The following is a 21,491-nucleotide window of genomic DNA, read 5'->3' on the forward strand; positions in this document are numbered from 1 at the left end:
TTCACCCTTAGATAGCGAAGCCGAATAGATATATAACGACGCGCCTAATAAGCGTTACCTACATACTTCCGAATTGTTACCAGCCAGTTCTTTGAGCAAAAGAGTGCATTTCAACTAAAATACGAAGTACAAAGAAGGAAGAGAAGAAGGAAAAGGATTGGTGGAATCACAGTCATTTGTGGGACTCTGATCAAACAATGCAAATAGGGATTTAGGAGAACTTCCTCCTACTTTTCAATAAAAGGCGGTTAGAAGCGGCAGAATTCTAGAACACCATATCTAGATCGTCATATAACCAACCCCCAACTAAGAAAGCATTTAGTCCCTAAATGCCGGTTTATTATTATTAATATGCCAGGCATTGATGAGACCATCGCCGATGCCGGAGGCGCATAGTCCTCGACAAGACTGGTCTTGGACTCCAGGGCTACCACAACATCTGCAAGGTAGAATCCTTGAGATGGGGATCTGAAGAAGAGATCATCATCAAACTCAACTTTGTCATTCATGATACATCTGCCGAAAGTCGCAATTCACCACAGCGAGTTTTTTGAACATCAATGGGTGGAAGAGGAACGTATTGGCTCTCTCGCCATCCCTGTCGCAATGCAGGATGTGATACGCGCGGGATTTGAACTGCACCGCCTGGGGTCATTTGAGGTGTGCGATATTTGCATCTTCATTGAAACCTCATTCTGAAGAAGCAATCAGAATACAAAGAATACAATCAATTGAGATCTTTCAAAGTCGTTCACAGTACTTCGTACATACATGTAGTCTCTTATTATTTTCCCCGCATCAACCGGATACTCGGTTGGCCGCGGAGTGACAGTAAAATGCCGACGCCAACCGCCCTCCGCACTCCCCCAGATTTAACATTCAAAGACAACCGAATCTCTCACCTTTCTCCCATTGAAACAAATTAAAACTACAATGCTAATAACAAGAGAGAGCAAAATGTCTCTAAAGCTCCTGACTCGGAATGGCCTTCGCAGCCAGCCCGTAACCACAGCGCGCATCGTCCCCGCACGGAGGTGGAGTAGCTCCATCTCGCAGCCGCCGGGGTCAGACAGGTGATCGCTTCAAGGACAATATTTTTTTTTGAGAGAAACGCTGACGAGGTATTAATGTGTTTAGTGTTCGATTCCCCGGGGCTGTGAACAGCAAATTCACCTCGGAGATGGCCTTCCTCAAAGCCTCAGATCTGCCCGCTATCCCTACCTACCGAGTGATGGACTCAGACGGTTATCAGGTTGATAAGACGAGACCAGCGCCCGATGTTACGAATGAGGAAGTCTTGACGTGGTACAAAAATATGCTGTCTGGTTAGTTACCCCTCGCTTGCTGTGATATCAAGTACCTGACTTTTGGCGTGCAGTAAGCGTTATGGACGTGGTCATGTTCGAGGCACAACGGCAGGGTCGCTTGAGTTTCTACATGGTATGTGAAATTCGTCAAGAGTGTGAAGATGAAAATGTCTCATCTGACCGGCTACCTATAGGTTTCCGCCGGCGAAGAAGGCATCACAGTTGGATCCGCGGCGGCATTGACACCAGATGATGTCGTCTTTGCACAATACCGCGAAGCCGGCGTATTCCAGCAACGTGGATTCACACTGAAGAACTTCATGAGCCAGCTCTTCGCCAATTGCAATGATACAGGCCGTGGTCGAAATATGCCAGTCCACTATGGACAAAACTATCCTCGCATGGTCAGTCCCACTACCCCCTTGATACAGCAATGTACTTTTCCTAATCACACACCCAACAGCACACAATATCATCCCCATTAGCCACACAAATTCCCCAAGCCGCCGGCGCAGCCTACGCCCTGAAACTCCAAGACCTTCAAAATCCGAACCGGGACCCCCGCATTGTGGCCTGCTACTTCGGCGAAGGAGCCGCCAGCGAAGGCGACTTCCACGCCGCGCTGAACATAGCCGCAACAAGATCCTGCCCGGTTGTCTTTATATGCCGAAACAACGGCTACGCAATCTCAACGCCGACGCTAGAGCAATACCGGGGCGATGGAATCGCCAGTCGCGGCGTAGGGTACGGCATCGACACGATCCGCGTAGACGGCAACGACGTCTTCGCTGTAAACGAAGCGATGAAAGAAGCGCGCCGACTTGCCCTAAGTGAGGGCGGACGGCCTGTGCTGATCGAAGCCATGAGCTACCGTGTCTCGCATCACAGTACCAGTGACGACAGCTTTGCGTACCGCGCCCGCGTCGAGGTTGAGGATTGGAAACGTCGTGATAACCCTATTATTCGGCTGCGGAAGTGGCTTGAGAATCAGGGTATTTGGAGTGAGGAGCAGGAGAAGGAGACGCGGGATGAGATGCGGAAGGCGGTGCTGAAGGAGTTTGGCGAGGCCGAGCAGGAGAAAAAGCCCTCGCTTAGGGAGGCTTTTGCGGATGTTTATGAGGAGATTACGGAGGAGCAGAGGGAGCAGATGACGGAGCTCAAGCGCATCTTGGAAACTTATCCTGATGAGTATGATCTGCGGCCGTATAAAGATGGGATTAATGGTTTGGATTGAGAGGGCTTGTCTCCACAAAATATACATGCGACCCTTGGGGCGTTAGAGCGTTATAATACGAGAGCTATATTGATATAGATTCCGGAGATGCCCAGAAAAAAGATGTTTTATCGTGATGCTTGTTGAATATTCCGGCTGCGGAATCTCCCACAGTTTCTATATATTCAGGCAAGAAAATATATGCCCTCACATGTGGTCATAACATAGAAATGAGAAAAAAGTCTACGCGTAGTATATACCAAGGTCTAATATCGACTATGTCCCCTGCGCCTAGCACTCCGGTTTTGCGCAACAGCAACAGCAACCTTAGGCACAGTAGTGAGACTCATATAATTATCATCTGAAGCCAGATAAATAGCACCGAGGCCCATATCCTTCGCCAACCGAACAACATCATCAATATTCGCATCCTCAGGCGTCTGATTCAAAATAACAGCATCCTTCCCATAGTACTCAGACGTCGAGAAATGCTCATCAGGAATCCGAGCCACCCAATTAGCATACGTATTCTCATACTCGACAATAAAGTCCGCGGCTGCGAACCACTTAGCAACATCAGCCACGAGCTTGACACCAGGGTTGAAGACGACTGTGCTCAAGCTGCTGCTCTTAGATTTCCTCGATAGGTTCTGGAAATAGGGGAGCTTGCTCGGATCCGCGCCGTTCGGTGCCTCGTCGAAGAAGATGCCCGAGAGACGGATATTCTTCCCTGCGTAGGTCGCCCATTTGGCGTAGGTAGCGATGTCCTTTTCGACTTCGGAGCTGGCTCGCGTGCCTTGATGTGTGTAGGTGTACCCCAGGACTTTGGCGTTGGAATAGCTGTTTAGCTTGGCGATAGCGGTTATGAAGACGTCTGCTGGGTATTTTGTGGTGCCGGGACCCGTGGATGGGTTGATTATCAGGTAGAATGGGATTGAGGGATGGGCTGCGATTGAGTCGTAGATTGTGTTCCATGCGTCGATGCCGGGCCAGGCATATAGTGGTACTAGTAGGCCGGTTGATGCGACAGTTGAGGCTAGGGTAAGCACGGTAGCTATGACGGAAAGTAATTGAAACATCATTGTATATGTTGGGTTGAACGTGAACAAATAAACGAATGAGTGTAGCACCCAAGGGGGCTAATGATATAGGAATGAGCGCAAGGAAAGAAAGAAAAGACCAACAAGACTGAGACTACAAAGTATACTCAGTGAGTAATGCATGCTTTATACATGCCAGCCGAGAGACTCGGGGAAACAATGTCCTATGGGAGGAAAGGGATCGGATAGCGACAGCAGAGTCAAACATTAGCCCCAATCCTTATTGTATTCAGGTCGAAAGTAGAAAGAGACCTAAAATAACAGGAATCAGCCATATGTTTCAAGGGCCAGACAAGCACCTTGAACCTGAATAGCCAATTAAGCATCGTGTGGTACCAAGAATGGCCCCGGGGGCCAATGTCGGATCCCTTCGGAGGAATGAGCCCTCATTAAATGTCTGGGCTTGATTAAAATGTACGGAGTAGAGGAATGTGGAAGTCGAGAGATCCAGCCCTGGCGGAGTCGGTGATCCTTTAGCGCATCCCCATATTGGCCGCATGTTGGATGAAAATCGGAATTCAGATATAATTTCTCACTTGTAACTGCTAAAAGTGTGAACGGGCTAGACTCCGTCTTTAATTTCTGCTTTCAGATCGCTTTAGCAGGTAAGGAGGAGATTTATATGCAATCTATATCACATCCATGACTCGTAAAAATAAATTTTTGGAATGCTTCGATGTTCACTTGGCGTCGAGGGGTCTCTTTAAGGATCAAAATGTTTTTGCTTATCGCGTGCCAAGTAGTATCGAGGATAGGCCTAGAAGGTGAATGGGCTGACTCCCAACACCGCAGGCCCATGGAAGTGTTGGGACATTGGACATTAGATTACTAGGACCTACGTAGACAAGTGTAAACAAATATCATACAATGATTCATTCAGGCAAAAATAGATAGTCATGCTGAATGGACTAGAACGCCGTGAAATACCACCATCCGGGGTATCATGCAAATCCATATGTAATGCACAGAAATTTCAGTTGCGCCCAAGGATCTGCGATTGCGAAGGGGACTGAGAGCTCCGATCCGAGATAGAGTCAATGATTACACCTCCGACTCAGCAGCAAAGTTCAATGCCTGCTGCTGAAGCTTCTTGTTGCGTCGAAGCAGAGCTGCGAACTTCTTGTCTAGCGAATCCACTTCTTTCCGGGTAAGCTCGAGATCCTTTTGAGAGCGACCAGAGAGATCTTTCAGTTCCTCGTTGGTCAAGCCGGCAACGTCGTCGAGGGTTGGGTTGGTACCAACCATGCCCGGATTGCCCAGCATGTGTTGCGCGGTAACTGCGGCGAAGGAGCGCACGGCAGCGGGGGTGGTGTTGAGAAATTCTGCCGAGTTGGCGACGGCCCAGTCGTGGTTGCGGGTGCTGTCTGCTTCCATGGCAGAGAGGACGTTAGGCGGAATTACGGATTCTGCCGCCTCAAGAGAAGAGGACGGGGACGTGGCACCCAGGCGAGTGGGCATGTCGTCGACCCAGCAGATGTTGAACTTTTCCGGGTTCGCGAAAAGTGCCTCCAGACCTCCACTGGGATTGCTCGCGTCGTCTCCAATCATGAAGGGATCGGAGATGCCGGCCATGTTCTTCTCCAGCTCTAGGTATCGCTCCTCCTCTTCTGGCTCGAGGTGGCGTAGGACACAGCCGCGGGGCGTGATGAGGCATCGAGTCTTGAGGAAATCATCACCAATTCGAACGGGTTCTCCACGAAGCAGAGTTTTCCGATCCTCCTCAGTCAACTCGTTGGGACACTGGAGGTAATCGTAGTCATCCGCAGTGCACTTCATGTCGGTGCGCTGACTGAGGTTGCTAGGGTTGAAGAGGGAACTCTTGTTGAGGTCAAGTTCGCCGGACTTGTGCATCTCAGCGAGCAACTCGTGAAGAGGCTTAGTTCGTTCCACGAAAAGATCCTTGATTGCCCTTCCGAGTGCCTCGGAATCCTTGACCAACTGCCCAACTGTATTGTTTGAGCGCCATGGCTCTACGGGAGTTTCCTTCTGAACAGGTGGCTCTTCAACAGGGGGAGGAGTAGGCTCTCTGGCAGGCTTGGTCTCCTTGGGTTTCACTTTCTTTGTGGTAGTATCCACCTTGGGCTCGGCCTTGACCGGAGAAACGGTCGCGGGTTTCACAGGGCTCGCTTTTTCGGGGGCACTGGCAGCAGGTGCATCGGCTTTGCTCACAGTGGCTGTGGGGGCCTTCTTGGTCTTGCGCTTTCGCCCCATAATAGGTGCTTGAACAGGCTCCTCATTCACAGGTGCGATTTCGACCTTCTTGGCCTCAGCCTCCTTCGCCTTCTGCTTCCGTTCCTTCTTGACCTGGCTCTTGGTCATGGAACGAACGGGGGCGGAGCCGATACGAGAAGAAGCAGGAGGGGAATTTGCACGAGAAGCAGAGGTGGAAGGATAGTAATCACCTTCCCATCCCATGTCAGCAGGAGTGTCGGGGATGCTGGTTGACGACATGCTTTGTCTCCTAGAGCGGGACTTGGTACCCCCAACAACAGAAGCGGACACAGAGGGTGAGGTGACGATGGGAGGAGGAGTTTCTGTCTTTGGGGTTTCTACCACACGGAGAATACGAGGCTGACGAGGGGCAGGGGAGTCAGATAGGCGAGATGCGATGGTTTGGGGTGTGTCGGGCCGCGACCCGATTGCGGAAATAGAGCTAGGAGGTGGTATCTGCTCAGTCTTGATGGATATGGGTAGCGGGGCGCCGAAGTCGAGTGGGCTGCCTTTTGTACTGGCAGAACTTGGCTGCGACTGGTTTGCAGCCTTTGCAGAGGAATCTTTGAAATCGGCCCCAATATTGAACTCGCTCTTGCGTGGGTTACGAGCCTTGCTCGCGGGCTTTTGCACAGGCGAGCCAAAGGATATTAGAGAAGCGTCCTTAACGCGGCTTGATGTCAAAGGCCCGCCCACAGTGAGTTCAGGACTCAACAGACGAGAGGGACTGTCAATACGGCTCTGCGATGGGCTGTTGAGTCGCGAAATGTTGGGCGTTAAACCAGGTGGGAGAATTGGGGCAGGAGACGAAGGTTTGGAGGAACTGTGTTCCTGGAAGACAGAAGAAGAGGGATGAGCGTGAGGTAAAGGCAGGCCAGGTGGCAGAGTCGGAGTCCCAGCACGAGCGGCTGACTCGCCAGGTAACTGAGACTTCAAAAATCCAAAGCTGTCAACAGGCCGTCGATCTTTGGATTGGTCTCCTAGAGGAGGAAAGTCCTCATTTACTAGAGCATTGAGTCAGTGAATGTCCAAGAAGTCAAAAAAGTGGCAACGTGGTGGGTAGACGTGGGGGACGTGAAGATCAGATCGAAATCGCTCGAGACAAGGGTGACGACTAAGCAGCACGACTAAGCAAATATACAAAAAAGTGCACAAGATAATTACATGATGGGCATTTCCCGGACCAGGGACATTGCAGGACAGAGCGTTTATGTAAACGGCGGCTGTGAGGAAACTGACTTCGAATAAGACCCTTTTCGGCTTGTGGTATCAGGGTAGGGAGATCTTAACGTACATTAATCCATAATAAACACACCCGCGGTCTTCAAGACACAGCAGGTCGAATAATGGAAGTCCGGATGCAAAAAAAGTAGAAAGGGAATACACAGCCGCCGAATACAAAGAGAGCCTGGGACACACGCCGGTATGTCCATGGAATGCAAAGACACCTGGAAAGAGCCAGAGAAAACATGCAAGAAATAGATAGCAATTGAAGGAGACAGGGGGAAGTCCCTAGTACGCCAGGTGAACGTCCAGCCATCACATAAATCAGAGCTGCCAGTCTGACCGCGAATAAAACAGAAACAACAAATGCAAGCCCTCCATGTCAAGGGAAAAAGAAAGGGAATTGATATCATGTCATCAGGATAAAGCAGGCCCATCAAGGGAAGGTCATAGCGAAAAAGCGAGCAGGAAAATGCAGGAAATCAAATCACGGGAATAAGTTGTAGGTTAAGGGGAAACCATGGTGATTCACCACCGACTGATGCCACCACCATACACCATCGAGGGGTTGTACCCACCTTGACCCTGACTCCCGTACAACGCTTGCCCAGCAGTAGCATTCGCACCGACTTGATGCATCCTCGCTTGCAAAATGCTCGGGTCCGCAAGATCTACTACACCACCTCCACCGGAGGAAGTGTTAGCGTGTCTGTGCTTCTTCCCCTTCTTCTTCTGCTTCTGTGGGCCACCGGAATCAGGCATTACACCCGTTTGGGGCCCATAGAAGGAGCTGAGAAGGCCATTGACAGGAGTCATGGGGGGTGGGGTATTGTGCTGTTGAAGAAAAGGGAACATGAACTCACGCTTAGCGGCCTCCTGGCCCTGTAAACCACCAACATTCGTACCAGTTCGTCCACGCAGTAGCTCGCGCATTAACTCCGGAGTAGGATCTTGCTTTCCTCCATTACCACCAAGCCCAGAGGTGAAGCCATGTCCCTGGGCGAACATTCCGCCACCACTAATCGGAGGGGTACCGGCCGTCTTTAGTCCCGGCGGGGGACCCTGTACACCACTAGCATAGAAACCGCTTGCTGCAAGACCATGTTGAGGGCTTGGAGCAGAAAGAGGGTTGGGAGATGAAGATTGCATTTGGCCCAACATGCGTGCGTTGGGCATATTCTTAGAACCGGCCTCATTGGCAAAGGAAAATCGGGAAGACTGTCGGCTCTGTGCTGCCTGCAGCGCGTTGAACTGTGCCATCTGATTATGCACAAGGCCTTGGCGAACTTGGGTAGCTTGGTCTAGAGCGGCAGAGCTGAGAGGGTCAGCCAGACCAGCTTGTTGATTACCGGCGGACTTGAGTAGCATCAACTGCTGTTGCTGCAAGGGGGTTAAGCTTCGTCCAGCGAGGTTCAAGCCTTGAAATTGATGGCTACTCGCAGAGACAGGAGATCCAACAGTTGAGTTGTCCGCCGTGTCCTGCTGCGAAGGCGGCTGGATAGCACCGTGAGACTCCCGCGTCTGGCGATTGCGCGGGGGATTTACTTCCTCTGGCTCACCACCGAGCTGGAGGCTACCAGCTTCACGGCTATCTTCCTCAGCTGCAACAGATTGTAGTAACTCGTGCTCGCGGCTGAGCCGCTCTTGTTCGACTTTCTCGCGCATTGCTCTGCGCTTGACGCCACCATATGGATCGATGAAAGACGGGTAATCTTTGATCAACTTTACCTCTTCGGCACTCAGTTCGGCCGTGCTGAAGGAAAACTTGAAATCCGGAGAGTTGATATCCTTGAGCAAAGTGTCAAATGGTGATGGCAACTTGGGAGATTGAGTCCCACCGCGAGAACGTGGTTGCGAGGCGGGGGATTGGGGGTCGATTTGGGAGATTGATTGTGGGGATTCTTGGGAAATCGGAGATTGCTTTTCTGCTCGCTTCGGTTCTTCAACCGGGGTCGCAACATTCACACTTGCGGGCCGTGGGCTATTATTAGAGGCTTGGCTACCAGTGAGACTAGTCCTTCTGGTTCGGTGAATAGCAACATCTTTGTTGGCCCAACTGGCAGTTGACGGGAGAGCCGGGCCATCTGGGATGCCGGTGCGACTACTGACGGAGTCATCCTTGCTCGGTTGCCGGCGCATAGGATGGGCGATGGGTTGAGCGGACCTCACGTGAGAGGGGGTAGGTGGGAGATTTGGGCGTTGAGTGGAAATCGTGTTCATAGACGAGAGGTCCTGGCGGCTGTAGCTGTCGCTGTCCTCCCCAGTCTCGTGCAAGAAGGTACAGTTCCGATTATTGCACTGCTCATTGCGAAGGAAGGATGAGCAATATTTGGTAGTTCCGTATTGCGCCCTGAGCACTCGATCGCCATTTCCGGAGCCGTCCACGGCGTTGATGCACATCGCAGCATCGACTTTGCGGGAGAAAGTCACGTAAACACCAATTCCCTGGTTAGGGTTGCCGCCGGGCTTAGCCTTGCTGACCACGATCTTCTCAATCTCGCCATATTGACCGAAATATTCCCGTCCACGGAGCGTTTGAAGGAGTTGATTTTCGTCCCGGATCGTAGGGTTGAGGCCGATAACGTAGACCAAGTTCTTTTGGACAACGCGGACACCGGCCAAGTTCTTCCGACTGGAAGCCTCGATTTCACGCTTTTCGGCTTCCTTCTTTCTCGCAGCAGCAGCCTTGCGAGATTTCAGTGCCAGATCTGCCTTGAACCTACACACAGCAGGTTAGTAGGGATGTGGCGAATATATCACAGATCATGGGGTAACTCACTCCTCAACGTCAGGAATCTTGTACTGGATGGTACTTTCATCGTATCCGCGCCGACAGTTAGGGCATCGTCCTTCTTCATTCTGCGTTTTAATATTGTTGTAGCAGAATTGGCAAATCTAAAAAAGATCACATGTCAGATCTGGAACATGGAGACAAAGACGAGCCATCTGTCCCCGCCACAACAAAGCGAGCACTGGCAGAGCGCGTCAAGGATTTCGATCGGACATACCTGATATCCGCAAGGACACGGTTTGAAATTCTTATCGGAGAGATCGAACTCTTCAATGCACAGGGGGCTGTGGGGTTGATCAGTACACAGATCGCGCGGGTTGAATGGGGTTCAAGGCCTACCAGAACTCGTCGTCGTCGTCGATGACGGAGTCGATCAATGAAAGACTGGACATGATCGCGGGGGATACGGTGACAACCGGGGAGGGACACGAGATCTCAAACGCCGACACCTGATGAAATCGGATGAGAAACTGGTAAAATAAAAGAAATACGCTGCCCTGTAAAGTGTAGAAATATGAACGGCGATTAGATGTTTGAGGAGGAGCGAGAAGAAGAGAGGGCAAAAGAAAAAGGTGGAGATGATTGATAGAAGAGGGTGAACGGGGAGAAGAAGGAAGGAAATTGTTGAAGCGCGGCTTCATTTTGCTGGCATTGCCCGATTTAGTTTAGCGTCTGCCCAACACGTGACCAAAAGTGCTCGACCACTCTAAACCTTCACAATCCGACTTACGTGCCTCCGTCCCCTCCTCCCGTTGCATCTGCCATTGCTCCCTCTACACAATGGCCTCCGCACGCTCTTTGATGCGCCTGGGCTCTGGACGCTCTGTGGCATCCGCCACGAGGTCCATGGCCGCCCGCACCTTTTCCTCCGCCTCCCTTCAGTGTGCCCCCAAGGCCTCGACGGCACCGGGCCCGGAACCTGAGAACATGCGCCAGGCGCAGCGCCCGCGTATGTGCAATGGACCAGCCGATAGATAGGACACAATTGAGCTAACCGAACTGTGTTTTTCCAGCCCCGGGACCCCTGCGCGCCCCCGTGGTCAACCCTACCGACAAGTACCAGCCTATGGCCGACAGCCTTCACGCCTATGGGCAGTACGTTATGTCTTGTCTGCCTAAATATATCCAGCAGTTCACAGTGTGGAAGGATGAGCTCACCGTGTACACCGCTCCTGCCGGTGTTATCCCCGTGATGAGCTTCCTTAAGAACCACACTGCCGCCGAGTTCACCCAGATCTCCGATATCACGGGTGTCGACTTCCCCACCCGCGACCAGCGCTTTGAGGTCGTCTACAACATGCTCAGTGTTCGCCACAACTCCCGTATTCGTGTTAAGACCTACGCAGATGAGGCCACCCCCGTGCCCAGTGTGACCGGCCTCTTCGAGGGTGCTCTGTGGTACGAGCGTGAGGTGTACGACATGTTCGGTGTTTTCTTCTCCGGCCACCCTGATCTGCGCCGCATTATGACCGATTACGGCTTTGACGGCCACCCACTGCGCAAGGACTTCCCCTTGACCGGTTATACTGAGCTCCGCTACGACGAAGAGAAGAAGCGCATCGTTATTGAGCCTCTCGAGCTCACCCAGGCCTTCCGTAACTTTGAGAGCGGCTCTACTGCCTGGGAGCCCGTGGGTGCGGGTCAAGACCGCACCCCCGAATCCGTAAGTCATATTCTCTTCGTTGCCGAAAGACGATGTCCTAACCTGTTCAACTATAGTTCAAGCTTCCCACCCCCAAGCCGGAAGAGAAGGAGGAAGAAAAGAAATAGAAAGGGTCTGTATGCGTATCATTTTCTTTGCCATGTCTGTATGTACATATCCGTCAGTGTTAATCGATGGTCCTTTTTTGTCCAACCAATGTTAAGCAATGTAGTGCACGTAGCAGTTAACTTGCCCGAGTTCACTCATAAGCTATGCCCCAGCGGCTGGTAATAAATATCTATTTTTTCATAATCTCAATCTACAAAGAAATACATACCTTGAAGTAGATATCAAGCCGATTGATTTGCGATGACCATTGCAAGCGTCTGTCTTGGCACCGGGATCCGCCCAAGAAAAAAAAAATTAAGCTACACCAACATCCGACGATCAACCCGACCCTCGAAACTGCCCACGGTTTTTTGTCGACGAGCCATACACTCTTTGACTTGCTCATCTCAATACTCCACATCTCCATACACTCATACCACCGACAAAAATGCCCAAACGCAAGCTCGAAGAAGTCAGCGGCCCCGCGCGGTCCAGCGACACCCGCAAAATGTCCATTCACGGCACCCGGTTGACGCAAATGTTCGAGAACGGCGTATTGATGATCATGCGCGGTCTCAAGACATCGCGCGGCTTTGAGCGACAAAAGCTCAGTCGCCGAGAGAAGACAGCAAAGGCACAAAAGGACGATAAGGCGTTGGCGCGACTAAAGGAAGAAATCGAGACTTTAAAGGTATGTGGTTATTGTGATAATTGTTACTAGACATGCAGGTCATGCACACGGCTTTGCAGTGGGTCCTCGCCCAGAAACTCGATTGCTAATATTCGTTTTAACAGGGTCTCAATTACCATGTCACATCCGAGCGATACCTATTCAAGCAACTGGTCAGGACGAAGCGAATTGCAGAGACGCGGACATTCGGGGAGTTCCAGGCAGTCAAGAAAGTCTCCCAGGATGGACCGAAGACCACGGCCGAAGCCAATATCCTTGCACGACTTTTCAAATCCACCCCCGTGCAGAAGGAAATGCCCGGCATTATGGCCGGTATTCGGAAACTACTGAGAGTCGACGAGGCGCCGGGTAACAAGGCGACAAAAGAGGACAACAAGAAGGATGCGCCAGCAAAGAAGCCACGAAAGGAAACCAGCGGATCCGAGTCTGAAACAGAGGAAGCGACGACAAAACCCAGGCGCGGCGAGCAGGTCTCCCGCCCCGCGAACGACATGGACATCTCCGGCTCAGACGAATCCGGAGACGAAGACCTCTCACAATTCAACTCGCGACTTGGACCTGGCTCAGACTCCGAAGCTGACTCGGAATCTGGCGACGAGGAAGACCCCGCCGCAGACGATATCTCCGACTCTATCTCCCGTTCCCCCTCACCCTCATTCTCCACCGCAGACTCCCCGCCACCCAAGAAAGCGAAGGCAACCAAGGGCTCTACTGCACCACTGAAAAGCACGACGTTCTTGCCGTCTCTAATGAACGGCGGTTACTGGTCTGGCTCGGAAGAAGCTACTGATGAGGAAGATTCCGGTGCGAAGCCTGTCCGTAAGAACCGCATGGGTCAGCAGGCGCGTCGGGCTTTGTGGGAGAAGAAGTTCGGTGTCAGTGCAAACCATGTCAAGCAGGAGGAGCTGGCTGCGAAATATGGTGGCAGAGATAATGGATGGGATACGAAGCGCGGTGCAACTGACGGTGCGAGAGGTGGAAGAGGAGGGAGAGGGGGCAGACGTGGTGGTTTCGGGGGTGGGTCTGGGCGGCCTCAAAACAGAGATGGCCCTGCTGGTCCTCCTTCTGGACAGCATTCTGGTGGCAAGCCTAAAGGTCCGCCTAAGGATGAGGGCCCATTGCATCCCTCTTGGGAGGCAAAGCGGAAGGCCAAGGAGCAGACGACAGCTACTTTCTCTGGAAAGAAGGTGACGTTCGATTAGGGTTATGGGCATTATGTATATTTATCGATCAATGTTTGAAGTATCATCACAAGCAAACGAGCAGATATTACGATCTCCCTGTGTCCATACAGATTGAAATTCATCTGCCTTAGACAAAGTAAATGATTGATTGCAATATTGATCCATTGGAAATAAGCTGTGTACAATCTCCGAAATTTCCACCACCCAGGCGCAATAAATAGCAATGAACATAAACAGTCGCAAGATGGTATAACAAGAAAACGAAAACCAAAGTCATAAGACCCAACCCAAACGAGTTGTATAGATGAGTCGCTGCTTAAGAAACACAGCACGATGGAAAAAAAAAGAATCGATCATGGATCCCTCATGAAGTTCAGCCAGTGAGGGGGGTCAGACCTGCTACCTGGCGCCTTCATTTCAGCACCAGGCAACCCATTCGATTGACCCTGGGAATCTGGCTCGAAGCAAGGAATAGCAGTGAACTCGCCCAACTCTTGTGGGAAATTGGAAACGAAATGATCAAAGCCAAAGTGTGGCATCTGTGAGAGGGATTGCTGAGAAATGGAGAAATTGTCGGGGAGTGGGACTTCTTCGCCTTCTGGAATGCTCTGATCAGGTGCAGCAGGAGTTGGAACACCACCGCCCACACCCATCATGGCCGCAGAAGGAGGCGTCAGGGACATGCCATGAAGAAGAGTAGACGGACCTGCCATTGTAGAGGGTTGGGAGGGTACGCTTTGCGGAACATTTTGCTCACTTGAAGCATAAGTTTCCTGCTGTTGCCACGCGAGCGTGGACGGCGAGATAGGCCCTGCTTTCCAAAGCATCTCCCAGTTTTTGAACCGGTCATAGGCGGACTCGACGGCACCCCCGCTGCTCATCTCCGGTTGTGTCTCGCTCCATGCCTCGAGGCGGCGAATGGCACGTTCGAGCGCCTCTATGACACTGACAGCTGAACGGGCTGAGCCAACACCCATAGACATGATCTTGATCAGGGAAATTCCCTGCTCGAGGGCAGCACCAAGTCTTTCAGTTCGTTTGGTCAGGCCCTGCGCCAAAATGACCAGTAAAGCTGCACGGCATGAACTAAATTCGGTAAACGAGGCTCGCGCGAGACCGGTCTCATCACGGAGCAAGCGGCACAGATCGATGATTTCCAGAGCAGCTTCCACGCAATCTGTAACAAGAGTCGCGCGATTCTTTGACAGACCGGACAGACTGGAAGACCCCTTGTACGGCGGGCCTTGAGAGGGGGTCTGGTAGATGCCTTTAATACTACTAAAAAGGAAAGGGCGTCCAATAAAGACTCGAGTCAGACAGTAGTCTAGCTTGAGATGGACATTAGACCTGAAAAGCGGCCCTGCGGGATTCAGATCACGACAGGTAATCTCTTCTGGTAGAGTCGACCACCAATCAACCAGATGTTTCCGGAAATTGAGTAATCGTTCAAGACAGTCCTGCTGTTGCTCTTTGCGGTATTTTCGCAACGAGGTAATTTCAGTTGAAACCTCCCCAAGCTTCAAAGTCAATGTTATGAGTGTTACCATATTTGTATGGTTCGAGGGTTGATTGACGGGCATCAATCCGGGGAAATCGACTGGCAGGGGAGCATCAACGTCGCGGTCCGACAACGATGATGGCCTGCCATGGAGAATGCTTACACGCTTTTCGATAGTAAAAGCTGTCCAGAAAACCCGATTCCGCACTTCAATCATGCGCGGAGACAGGCCTTCGCCGTGATACCTCCGATGCATTCCATTTTGAATAGCCAATTTCAGTGCTAGGCCAAAATATGTGTAGCATAACCCTGAAGTATCCAGCGGAAGCAAGTATGTCCCAATAAGTAGACAGGCCTGCACACTTCGAACCGAAGCGGTGGCGATAATGTCTGGTAAAAGCCTCGAGGCAAATTGGTAGAATGTGAGTCCGACCTCGTCCTCCGAAAAGTGGTGGTCTTGATTTGCCGTAGAGCCTGTGGGCAAGCAATTCACGGGTGTGGATGACTCCATATGTGCGAATTGAGTGCCCACAGCCAGAACCATAAGAATACAGCACACCGCGCCTGCATCATCAAATGACAAACTTTCAGGGTCAGTGTAGCAGATGCCCAATTTCTCAACTAACCAGTCTTCCTCAATGTAGAAATTATTGGTCTGTGCGTACTTGAAAAAGATCTGGACAAGAAAATCGGCGACATAGCGCGGCGGCAGACATGTAATTGAGGCAGACACCTGAGGTGACGCGGACTGGAGTTGTGTACTTCGCCATCGTTCTTCAAAGGGCTCAACTTCGGAGGTTGCCTGCGGGGTCAGGTTTAGCATGAGTGGCTTCGCTCACCGACAATTCACGGAAACCTACCTCGGGTGCTGCAGTCTTCATCCATTCATCGATCTTCTTCCGGATCTTCATTGTGAAATTTAAGTATGAAAATTCCCCGGAATATTCTGAGAAATAGTGTCAATTAAGAAATCCCCATATACGGTCTCCAGAGGTCAACATACGGGTTGTGTTATCGGTCATAGCTTTGATTGTAAAATCCTCCTCATCAATGGCGAGATCCTCCAGCTCATTGGGGTCTTCTCGGGTAGAAATCGCATCGGACTCGGAATCGCGGTGTTTGCTCTTCAGATCCTCCGCAGCCTGGCGCAGAGACTGAATATCGAAAGTGATATTGGGCACATAATGCGACAGGAGGCGTTCCATCAGGCGCACCCGTTCTGCCTCCGCGATGTCATTTCGACTCTGGGCGGCTGCTCGGTCCAAAAGTCTGATATCAGGTGTTGCGCCATTAGCGGTCTAGATAATGATAAAATATGGTTATGCGCTCAACATACGAGACGGACGTTGACCGGGTCTTTTCATTGGGGTCAATGTGAGTAAAGTTGCATTGGCGGCGGTATCGCAGACATCTGCGACACGGCACACCTCCTTCGCATTTCTCTTTCACCCGGCGACAACCATCGCACCTGCGCAAAACCGATTGTGTTAGAGGATCCGATTTAATTGATTAGGGCGATAGCATACGCTCGGACAGCTCGCTTGCGGTTTTCTTCGGCCACGCGAGGACGTTTTTGCTGGGCGGGCGTCGGGGTCGAGTCGTCCATTACCGTGACAGCGGATCAGGGCATTGTCTAGAGAAAGGAGAAAAGATGAAGAGAATTAAGAGAGTGGAAAGAGATAGCTCGAGAGAAATGTCAAAGTTACAGTCAGACGGGGAAAGTCCAAGGATGGAAAATGGCCATGTGAGGAGAAAAAGGGCTAATCGATAAAGGAACATCCCCGCATCATCCCGGACTCATTTTGCCTCCGCTCATCGATGGCGTTTGGGGTCGATATTTGGACCTATTTTGGGCTATTTTATGACTTTCACAATTTTTATAATTTTTTTTTTTTTACTTGTTTCATATCTATGGCTTAGGTAGTTATATAAATTCAATGTTAATCTATTACCTCCAGTTTTAAGAATCACCAGCAGACTAACCCGGTTCTAGTCCCCCCACGCCCTCGTTTAACCCAACGTATATATCTAATGCCGGTTTCATAAGTACAATGGGCATATAACTACTATACCATATTCCCGTAGGGGTTGACCCTAAATGTATATGTAACTCCGTAGTGCTGTTGGATGTACTTCACTTTCAGTATTACACATGTGCTCTCTCCTCCACCCTACTTCTCCTTTTACCTCATTCTCACCAGGGCTGCTCGAGCTGCTTATCTGCCCTGCTCTCAAACTTTCTTAGTCTCTTCATCTGAATCGATATCTTCCCGACAAGCACATCACCAGAGGGTTTGCATCGCTTAATCTCTAGGATGGCACTTTGAAAAAGAGCTCTCGCAGGGACTGGAATGCAGGCGTCGGCGTCAAATTGAAAGATGCCAGATGTAGGGAGGCTTCGTGTAGTAAAGCATCGATGAAAATAGTACCTGGGTCATCACTGAACCATTCGAGATGGGTGATATTTGGTAAGAGGCACATCTGCAGAACGTCAGGGTTTGTGGTCGGCTTTGTCTTAGAGATCGGCTTGGGCGGCGGCGTAGTGCTTGAACTTCGACTAGCCACTGGCTGATTGGCTTTGTTGGGAGAGAAAATTCGTCAAGCAGGTTTGGGATAAGCTTGGTTTGGCTTGGGATCTAGGGTGATCTCGTATGGGATGGCTTTCGCTGCGTCGTAATGGATGGGAATCTTGTGTTTCCAGAAGAACGTGGCTGGTACGACATGCACTTTGCCGTTGGCTGAGTTCGTGGCATCGGTCTTGCTGATATCATGACCATCCTTTGTGATTCTCACTGCTCAGAGGATAAACCTCCATGAGACCATCGACGACCGGCCAATCGGGAGCACCGCCGAGTAGCTTTATTCTATACCACATTTTCTTGGTCTGTTGAGTTTCCAAATTCTCACAATCAAGTTGGCTGTCCTCATCGAAACCCTTAGGCACATCGGTCAATAACCACCTCTTATCCATATTGATGAGCCTCATCCTGGTGGTGACTATAGAACCAGCAAGTTAGTATCCGGATGACCTATAAAATCACAGGTGAACTCACGTGTTGATGCATCATGCGTTAGAGCTTGTTCTGCCTCAGACCCAGGAAACTCCCTAATCTGAGAGGCCCCAATTGAAGGGGCGTTAGAGCCAGAATCGTCTGGTAGACCCTCCATTTTTACTATAGAGAAGTGATGGTATGGCTTGTAGGTACCAGTTGGCCGAGCGAAATAATCGTGTCAATTTCGCTTCACTTTCATTTCTTTCTTTAGGTACTCTACTAGTATCCACTACATAACTAAGTTCTCATTGTTTGCTTGATCTCTCTTTTAATTTCATTTCAAGTTTCTCCTCTTATTTCATTATCTGCTCAGTTTGCTTGTTTGGCTTACTCCTTCGACCAGCTCCATCAACTTCTTTCTTTAACTTACTTCATCTTTCTTCATTTTCGTCTTCCTCTCGTCATCATAATTCAAGATGTCCTCGCTGGCTATCCTCCCGACTGAGGTGCTGCTTAGAATTATGGGTCATCTACCAACGCAGCGAGATCGGCTGAACCTCGCCAGATGCAATGTACGCATGTACACAGAGCTTTATCTCGAGGCATATAGTCATATGGAACTTGACCCTTGCTGCTGTGCTCAGAGAGTGGAAAAGCTCGTTGACTTTCTTCTTCACAATGGCTACATAGCTGGGAAAGTCAAAAGCCTGAAGCTGGGCAGAATGTGGACATGCAATAAACACCCTACAGCTCCAGTCACAACAAGAAGCTTCGATGACATCTTGAAGCACTGGATCGAAAAATTTGGTCAATCATCAACCCATGGACTACAACAATGGTGGATGAGGGATCTCCGAACTGTCGACGAGCCCGGCGTTTGGCAGGCTCTCCTGGTCTTCCTATTACCGAATATCACTTACCTCGAATGGCTCGGTGATGAGCCGGGCTCCAGTTCCATCGAGTCTTTGCTATACGGAGCCTCCCTACATCTGAAGTTTTTGAATCTGACGACGACGCGGGCATTTCAGTCCCTGCGAGAGGTCTTTTTCAAAGTGCCATTGCACACGGGACCCAGAATCTCGAGGCGTACACCCAGATCGAATATCGCTCAGCTCGTGCCCTTTTTCCAAACTTCATCGATGCGCAAGATCAAGGTACATGGGGTGATTGGAGCTTGTTCACGCCTGGTACGACCGAACTCATCGCCTATCACACATATCGAGCTGCACGAGGGTCGCTCGGACTCTGGGTTCCGCGAGTTGATTGCCCCTTGCGCAAACTTGAAGTCCTTCAAGTACTTCTACCCTGACGACATGTGTGGATACAGTTTAGCTCCCCATTTCTGTATCAAGTCACTCCTGGATACAATTTCCTCCAAGACACACTCGCTCGAAACCCTTTGTCTCAGCTACTCGCAGGCGCGTGACTTCGACATGAGCAGCAATGCGTCTATTAGAACTTTCAAAGAGTTTCGTGTACTGAAGAATTTGCAGCTCCCGATGCACACCTTCTTAGGACTTGACGATATGGAGAATCTCGCATTGGACGACAACACAGTCGACCGTGTCTCAGCCTGTAACTTTATGCCGTTGGCTAGATATCTACCGCCATCTCTCGAGCGGCTCTGTGTGACTCAATGGTGGGTCGTAGCCTCCGATGGTAACATGATCAACCAGCTGGTGAACTTGGTGATGTCCAAGCATATGTTTCCCCACCTTGTCAATATTGAAATCCAGAGAATTCGAGACGGTTCTAGTGGGGTTGACTTTCTCTGTCCTGCGATCGATGAGGATAACAAACGGCTTTCCGATGCCTGCATGGAAATGGGCGTTGATTTAATTTCCAGAATGATCGCATGAAGGATGACTTGCACTATGGCTTTGAATCACTCAAGTATCGAGACCGACAAAAGCCACGCCAGTAGCTTGGTGACTTGTTATTGCAGCATGCAAGAAGGCCCAGGAGTGGACGCAATATTAGGTCAATTATTTTCATTCACAATTCTGATCAACGATAGCGTCTCTTGTTCTAATGTAGAAATACCAAAAAGATTTAGAACCCATCAACATGAGTCCCAAGCCCCATCTCAACCCCAACATCAAGCACCTTCTTTCCAACAACAAGATCCATCAGCCCCATACCAACACATTTATAGACAACATTACAACCAGCAGGAACATTGACCGCCCCCTCCACAATCCCCTCCGCCCCCAAAAGATCCCCCATCTCAATCAACTGTTCCTCCCCAAGACCCGCAGTAATCAACTCCCCAGCCTCCTCAAGACAAGCCGTCTTAGAATCAACATAAACCTTCCCACCGCCAGAAAGCAGCGTTTCAGTATCAATCTCATGCATATCCGGCTTGTACGAGCCAATAAGCGAGATAAACCGCTGCTTGGGGTTCGTCTGTAGCGCCTTATACCCAAAATTCGGCACTGTAGCAGGCGTACAACTAAAGATAACATCCGCAGCCGCAAGTTCCTCTCCTAGGCGCTGCTCATAATTGACGACACCCTCTTTAGCAAGCGTCTCAAATCCAACACCGGGGTAAGTCCCACGCAACTCGGAAATAACATCCCTCTCCATCTCCACCAGCCTCTTCGCACCGCGATTCACAAAGGTCACGCGCCGGACCTGTTCCGGGTACAGCAACAGCGCAAGACGCGCATGCCACTCCGCCTGCCGACCGCTGCCGAGAACAAGCACGTTGTCCTTGCGGAGGGTCGTGCAGCGCACGAGGAGGGTCATTGTTGCTAGCGCGGTGCGGAAGGCTGTTACTTCTGCTGCGGCGAGGAGACCCTGCAGTCGGCCTTCTGGGTTGAAGATGTTGATTACGCCTTGGATTCCGGTGGGACTGGCTGTTACCACTTTTATGCCGGTGGATGCGGTGTCCGATACCGGCATGAAGATGCAGGTGTTGTCATTGCTTGTGCTGAAGACTGTGCGGAGGGGTTGGTGGATTTTTTGGCGGATGCTGGGGTTGAGGGATTTGATTCTCTGGTTATGCTGATTAGGGCGTTGCCGAGTGCTGAGATGAAGCTGTGGCATTGGTCTTGTGTTAGACCGCGGAAGATTTTGGAAACGTTTGGCTCGGAGAGGATGTGCATTTTGGTAGAGTGTTTTGATTGTGGTTTTGTGAAATGCTCGAAGAACCAGGTTTCTCAATTTTCTTTTATTTAAAAGAAGTACACGAGATACTTTTCGAGGTGATGAATAGAATATGGGGTAGGCCATCGGGTAGACCCTCCGACACATACTGAGGGGCAAGTCAACCCGGTGGGGACTACGTCCCAAATGATTCGACCGCAATCATGCCGGATACTATTTAGATCATTTCTTTGGTTTTATTTCTTGATTTGATTCCTATCTTGACTAAAAAAATAATCCAAGAATACAGTCACTTCATTTTCAAACATTGATTTCATTGATCATCATCAGAATGGACTTCTAAGGTTTTCATAAAGCAGTAGCAACGCCATGAATAATGCACCCAGCTATACGCAAATAAAAATGCAACAAAAACAAAAAT

General features: G+C 50.4%; 9 protein-coding genes across 9 annotated transcripts; 4 read left to right on the plus strand and 5 right to left on the minus strand.

Moving 5' to 3' along the window:
* Positions 1 to 916: 916 nt before the first annotated feature.
* N7471_009978 (thiamine pyrophosphate-dependent dehydrogenase E1 component subunit alpha) lies at positions 917 to 2,708 on the plus strand. The gene is made up of 5 exons (XM_057282697.1): positions 917 to 1,073; positions 1,138 to 1,325; positions 1,379 to 1,440; positions 1,502 to 1,711; positions 1,771 to 2,708. The coding sequence occupies exons 1-5, from the start codon at positions 934 to 936 to the stop codon at positions 2,539 to 2,541; spliced, it is 1,371 nt and encodes a 456-aa protein (XP_057133580.1). The 5' UTR covers positions 917 to 933; the 3' UTR covers positions 2,542 to 2,708.
* Positions 2,709 to 2,786: 78 nt separating this feature from the next.
* On the minus strand, positions 2,787 to 3,602 carry N7471_009979 (spherulation-specific family 4 protein; the record flags this gene model as incomplete). The annotated part of the gene is made up of 1 exon (XM_057282698.1): positions 2,787 to 3,602. One exon carries the CDS (start codon positions 3,600 to 3,602, stop codon positions 2,787 to 2,789), a length of 816 nt encoding a protein of 271 aa, XP_057133581.1.
* A 1,059-nt stretch (positions 3,603 to 4,661) lies between these two features.
* N7471_009980 (CCR4-NOT core ubiquitin-protein ligase subunit MOT2) lies at positions 4,662 to 10,247 on the minus strand (the record flags this gene model as incomplete). Its single annotated transcript, XM_057282699.1, has 5 exons — positions 10,186 to 10,247; positions 10,064 to 10,130; positions 9,835 to 9,950; positions 7,595 to 9,774; positions 4,662 to 6,835 (listed from the first exon to the last, which is right to left on the minus strand). Exons 1-5 carry the CDS (start codon positions 10,236 to 10,238, stop codon positions 4,662 to 4,664), a joined length of 4,590 nt encoding a protein of 1,529 aa, XP_057133582.1. The 5' UTR covers positions 10,239 to 10,247.
* A 346-nt stretch (positions 10,248 to 10,593) lies between these two features.
* On the plus strand, positions 10,594 to 11,705 carry N7471_009981 (complex I 30 kDa subunit family protein). The gene is made up of 3 exons (XM_057282700.1): positions 10,594 to 10,795; positions 10,860 to 11,509; positions 11,566 to 11,705. Exons 1-3 carry the CDS (start codon positions 10,627 to 10,629, stop codon positions 11,614 to 11,616), a joined length of 870 nt encoding a protein of 289 aa, XP_057133583.1. The 5' UTR covers positions 10,594 to 10,626; the 3' UTR covers positions 11,617 to 11,705.
* Positions 11,706 to 12,044: 339 nt separating this feature from the next.
* Positions 12,045 to 13,489, plus strand: N7471_009982 (BUD22 family protein; the record flags this gene model as incomplete). The annotated part of the gene is made up of 2 exons (XM_057282701.1): positions 12,045 to 12,287; positions 12,392 to 13,489. 2 exons carry the CDS (start codon positions 12,045 to 12,047, stop codon positions 13,487 to 13,489), a joined length of 1,341 nt encoding a protein of 446 aa, XP_057133584.1.
* A 335-nt stretch (positions 13,490 to 13,824) lies between these two features.
* Positions 13,825 to 16,575, minus strand: N7471_009983 (Zn(II)2Cys6 transcription factor; the record flags this gene model as incomplete). Its single annotated transcript, XM_057282702.1, has 5 exons — positions 13,825 to 15,771; positions 15,830 to 15,915; positions 15,973 to 16,238; positions 16,306 to 16,437; positions 16,496 to 16,575. The coding sequence occupies 5 exons, from the start codon at positions 16,573 to 16,575 to the stop codon at positions 13,825 to 13,827; spliced, it is 2,511 nt and encodes an 836-aa protein (XP_057133585.1).
* Positions 16,576 to 17,567: 992 nt separating this feature from the next.
* Positions 17,568 to 18,137, minus strand: N7471_009984 (uncharacterized protein; the record flags this gene model as incomplete). The annotated part of the gene is made up of 3 exons (XM_057282703.1): positions 17,568 to 17,761; positions 17,790 to 17,966; positions 18,023 to 18,137. 3 exons carry the CDS (start codon positions 18,135 to 18,137, stop codon positions 17,568 to 17,570), a joined length of 486 nt encoding a protein of 161 aa, XP_057133586.1.
* Positions 18,138 to 18,438: 301 nt separating this feature from the next.
* On the plus strand, positions 18,439 to 19,821 carry N7471_009985 (uncharacterized protein; the record flags this gene model as incomplete). Its single annotated transcript, XM_057282704.1, has 1 exon — positions 18,439 to 19,821. The coding sequence occupies one exon, from the start codon at positions 18,439 to 18,441 to the stop codon at positions 19,819 to 19,821; it is 1,383 nt and encodes a 460-aa protein (XP_057133587.1).
* Positions 19,822 to 20,014: 193 nt separating this feature from the next.
* N7471_009986 (putative proline utilization protein PrnX) lies at positions 20,015 to 21,010 on the minus strand (the record flags this gene model as incomplete). The annotated part of the gene is made up of 1 exon (XM_057282705.1): positions 20,015 to 21,010. One exon carries the CDS (start codon positions 21,008 to 21,010, stop codon positions 20,015 to 20,017), a length of 996 nt encoding a protein of 331 aa, XP_057133588.1.
* Positions 21,011 to 21,491: the final 481 nt, after the last annotated feature.

Source organism: Penicillium samsonianum (genome assembly GCF_028829775.1).
Source record: "Penicillium samsonianum strain IBT 33392 chromosome Unknown utg000005l_segment0_segment0, whole genome shotgun sequence".
Taxonomy (NCBI): Eukaryota; Fungi; Ascomycota; class Eurotiomycetes; order Eurotiales; family Aspergillaceae; genus Penicillium; species Penicillium samsonianum.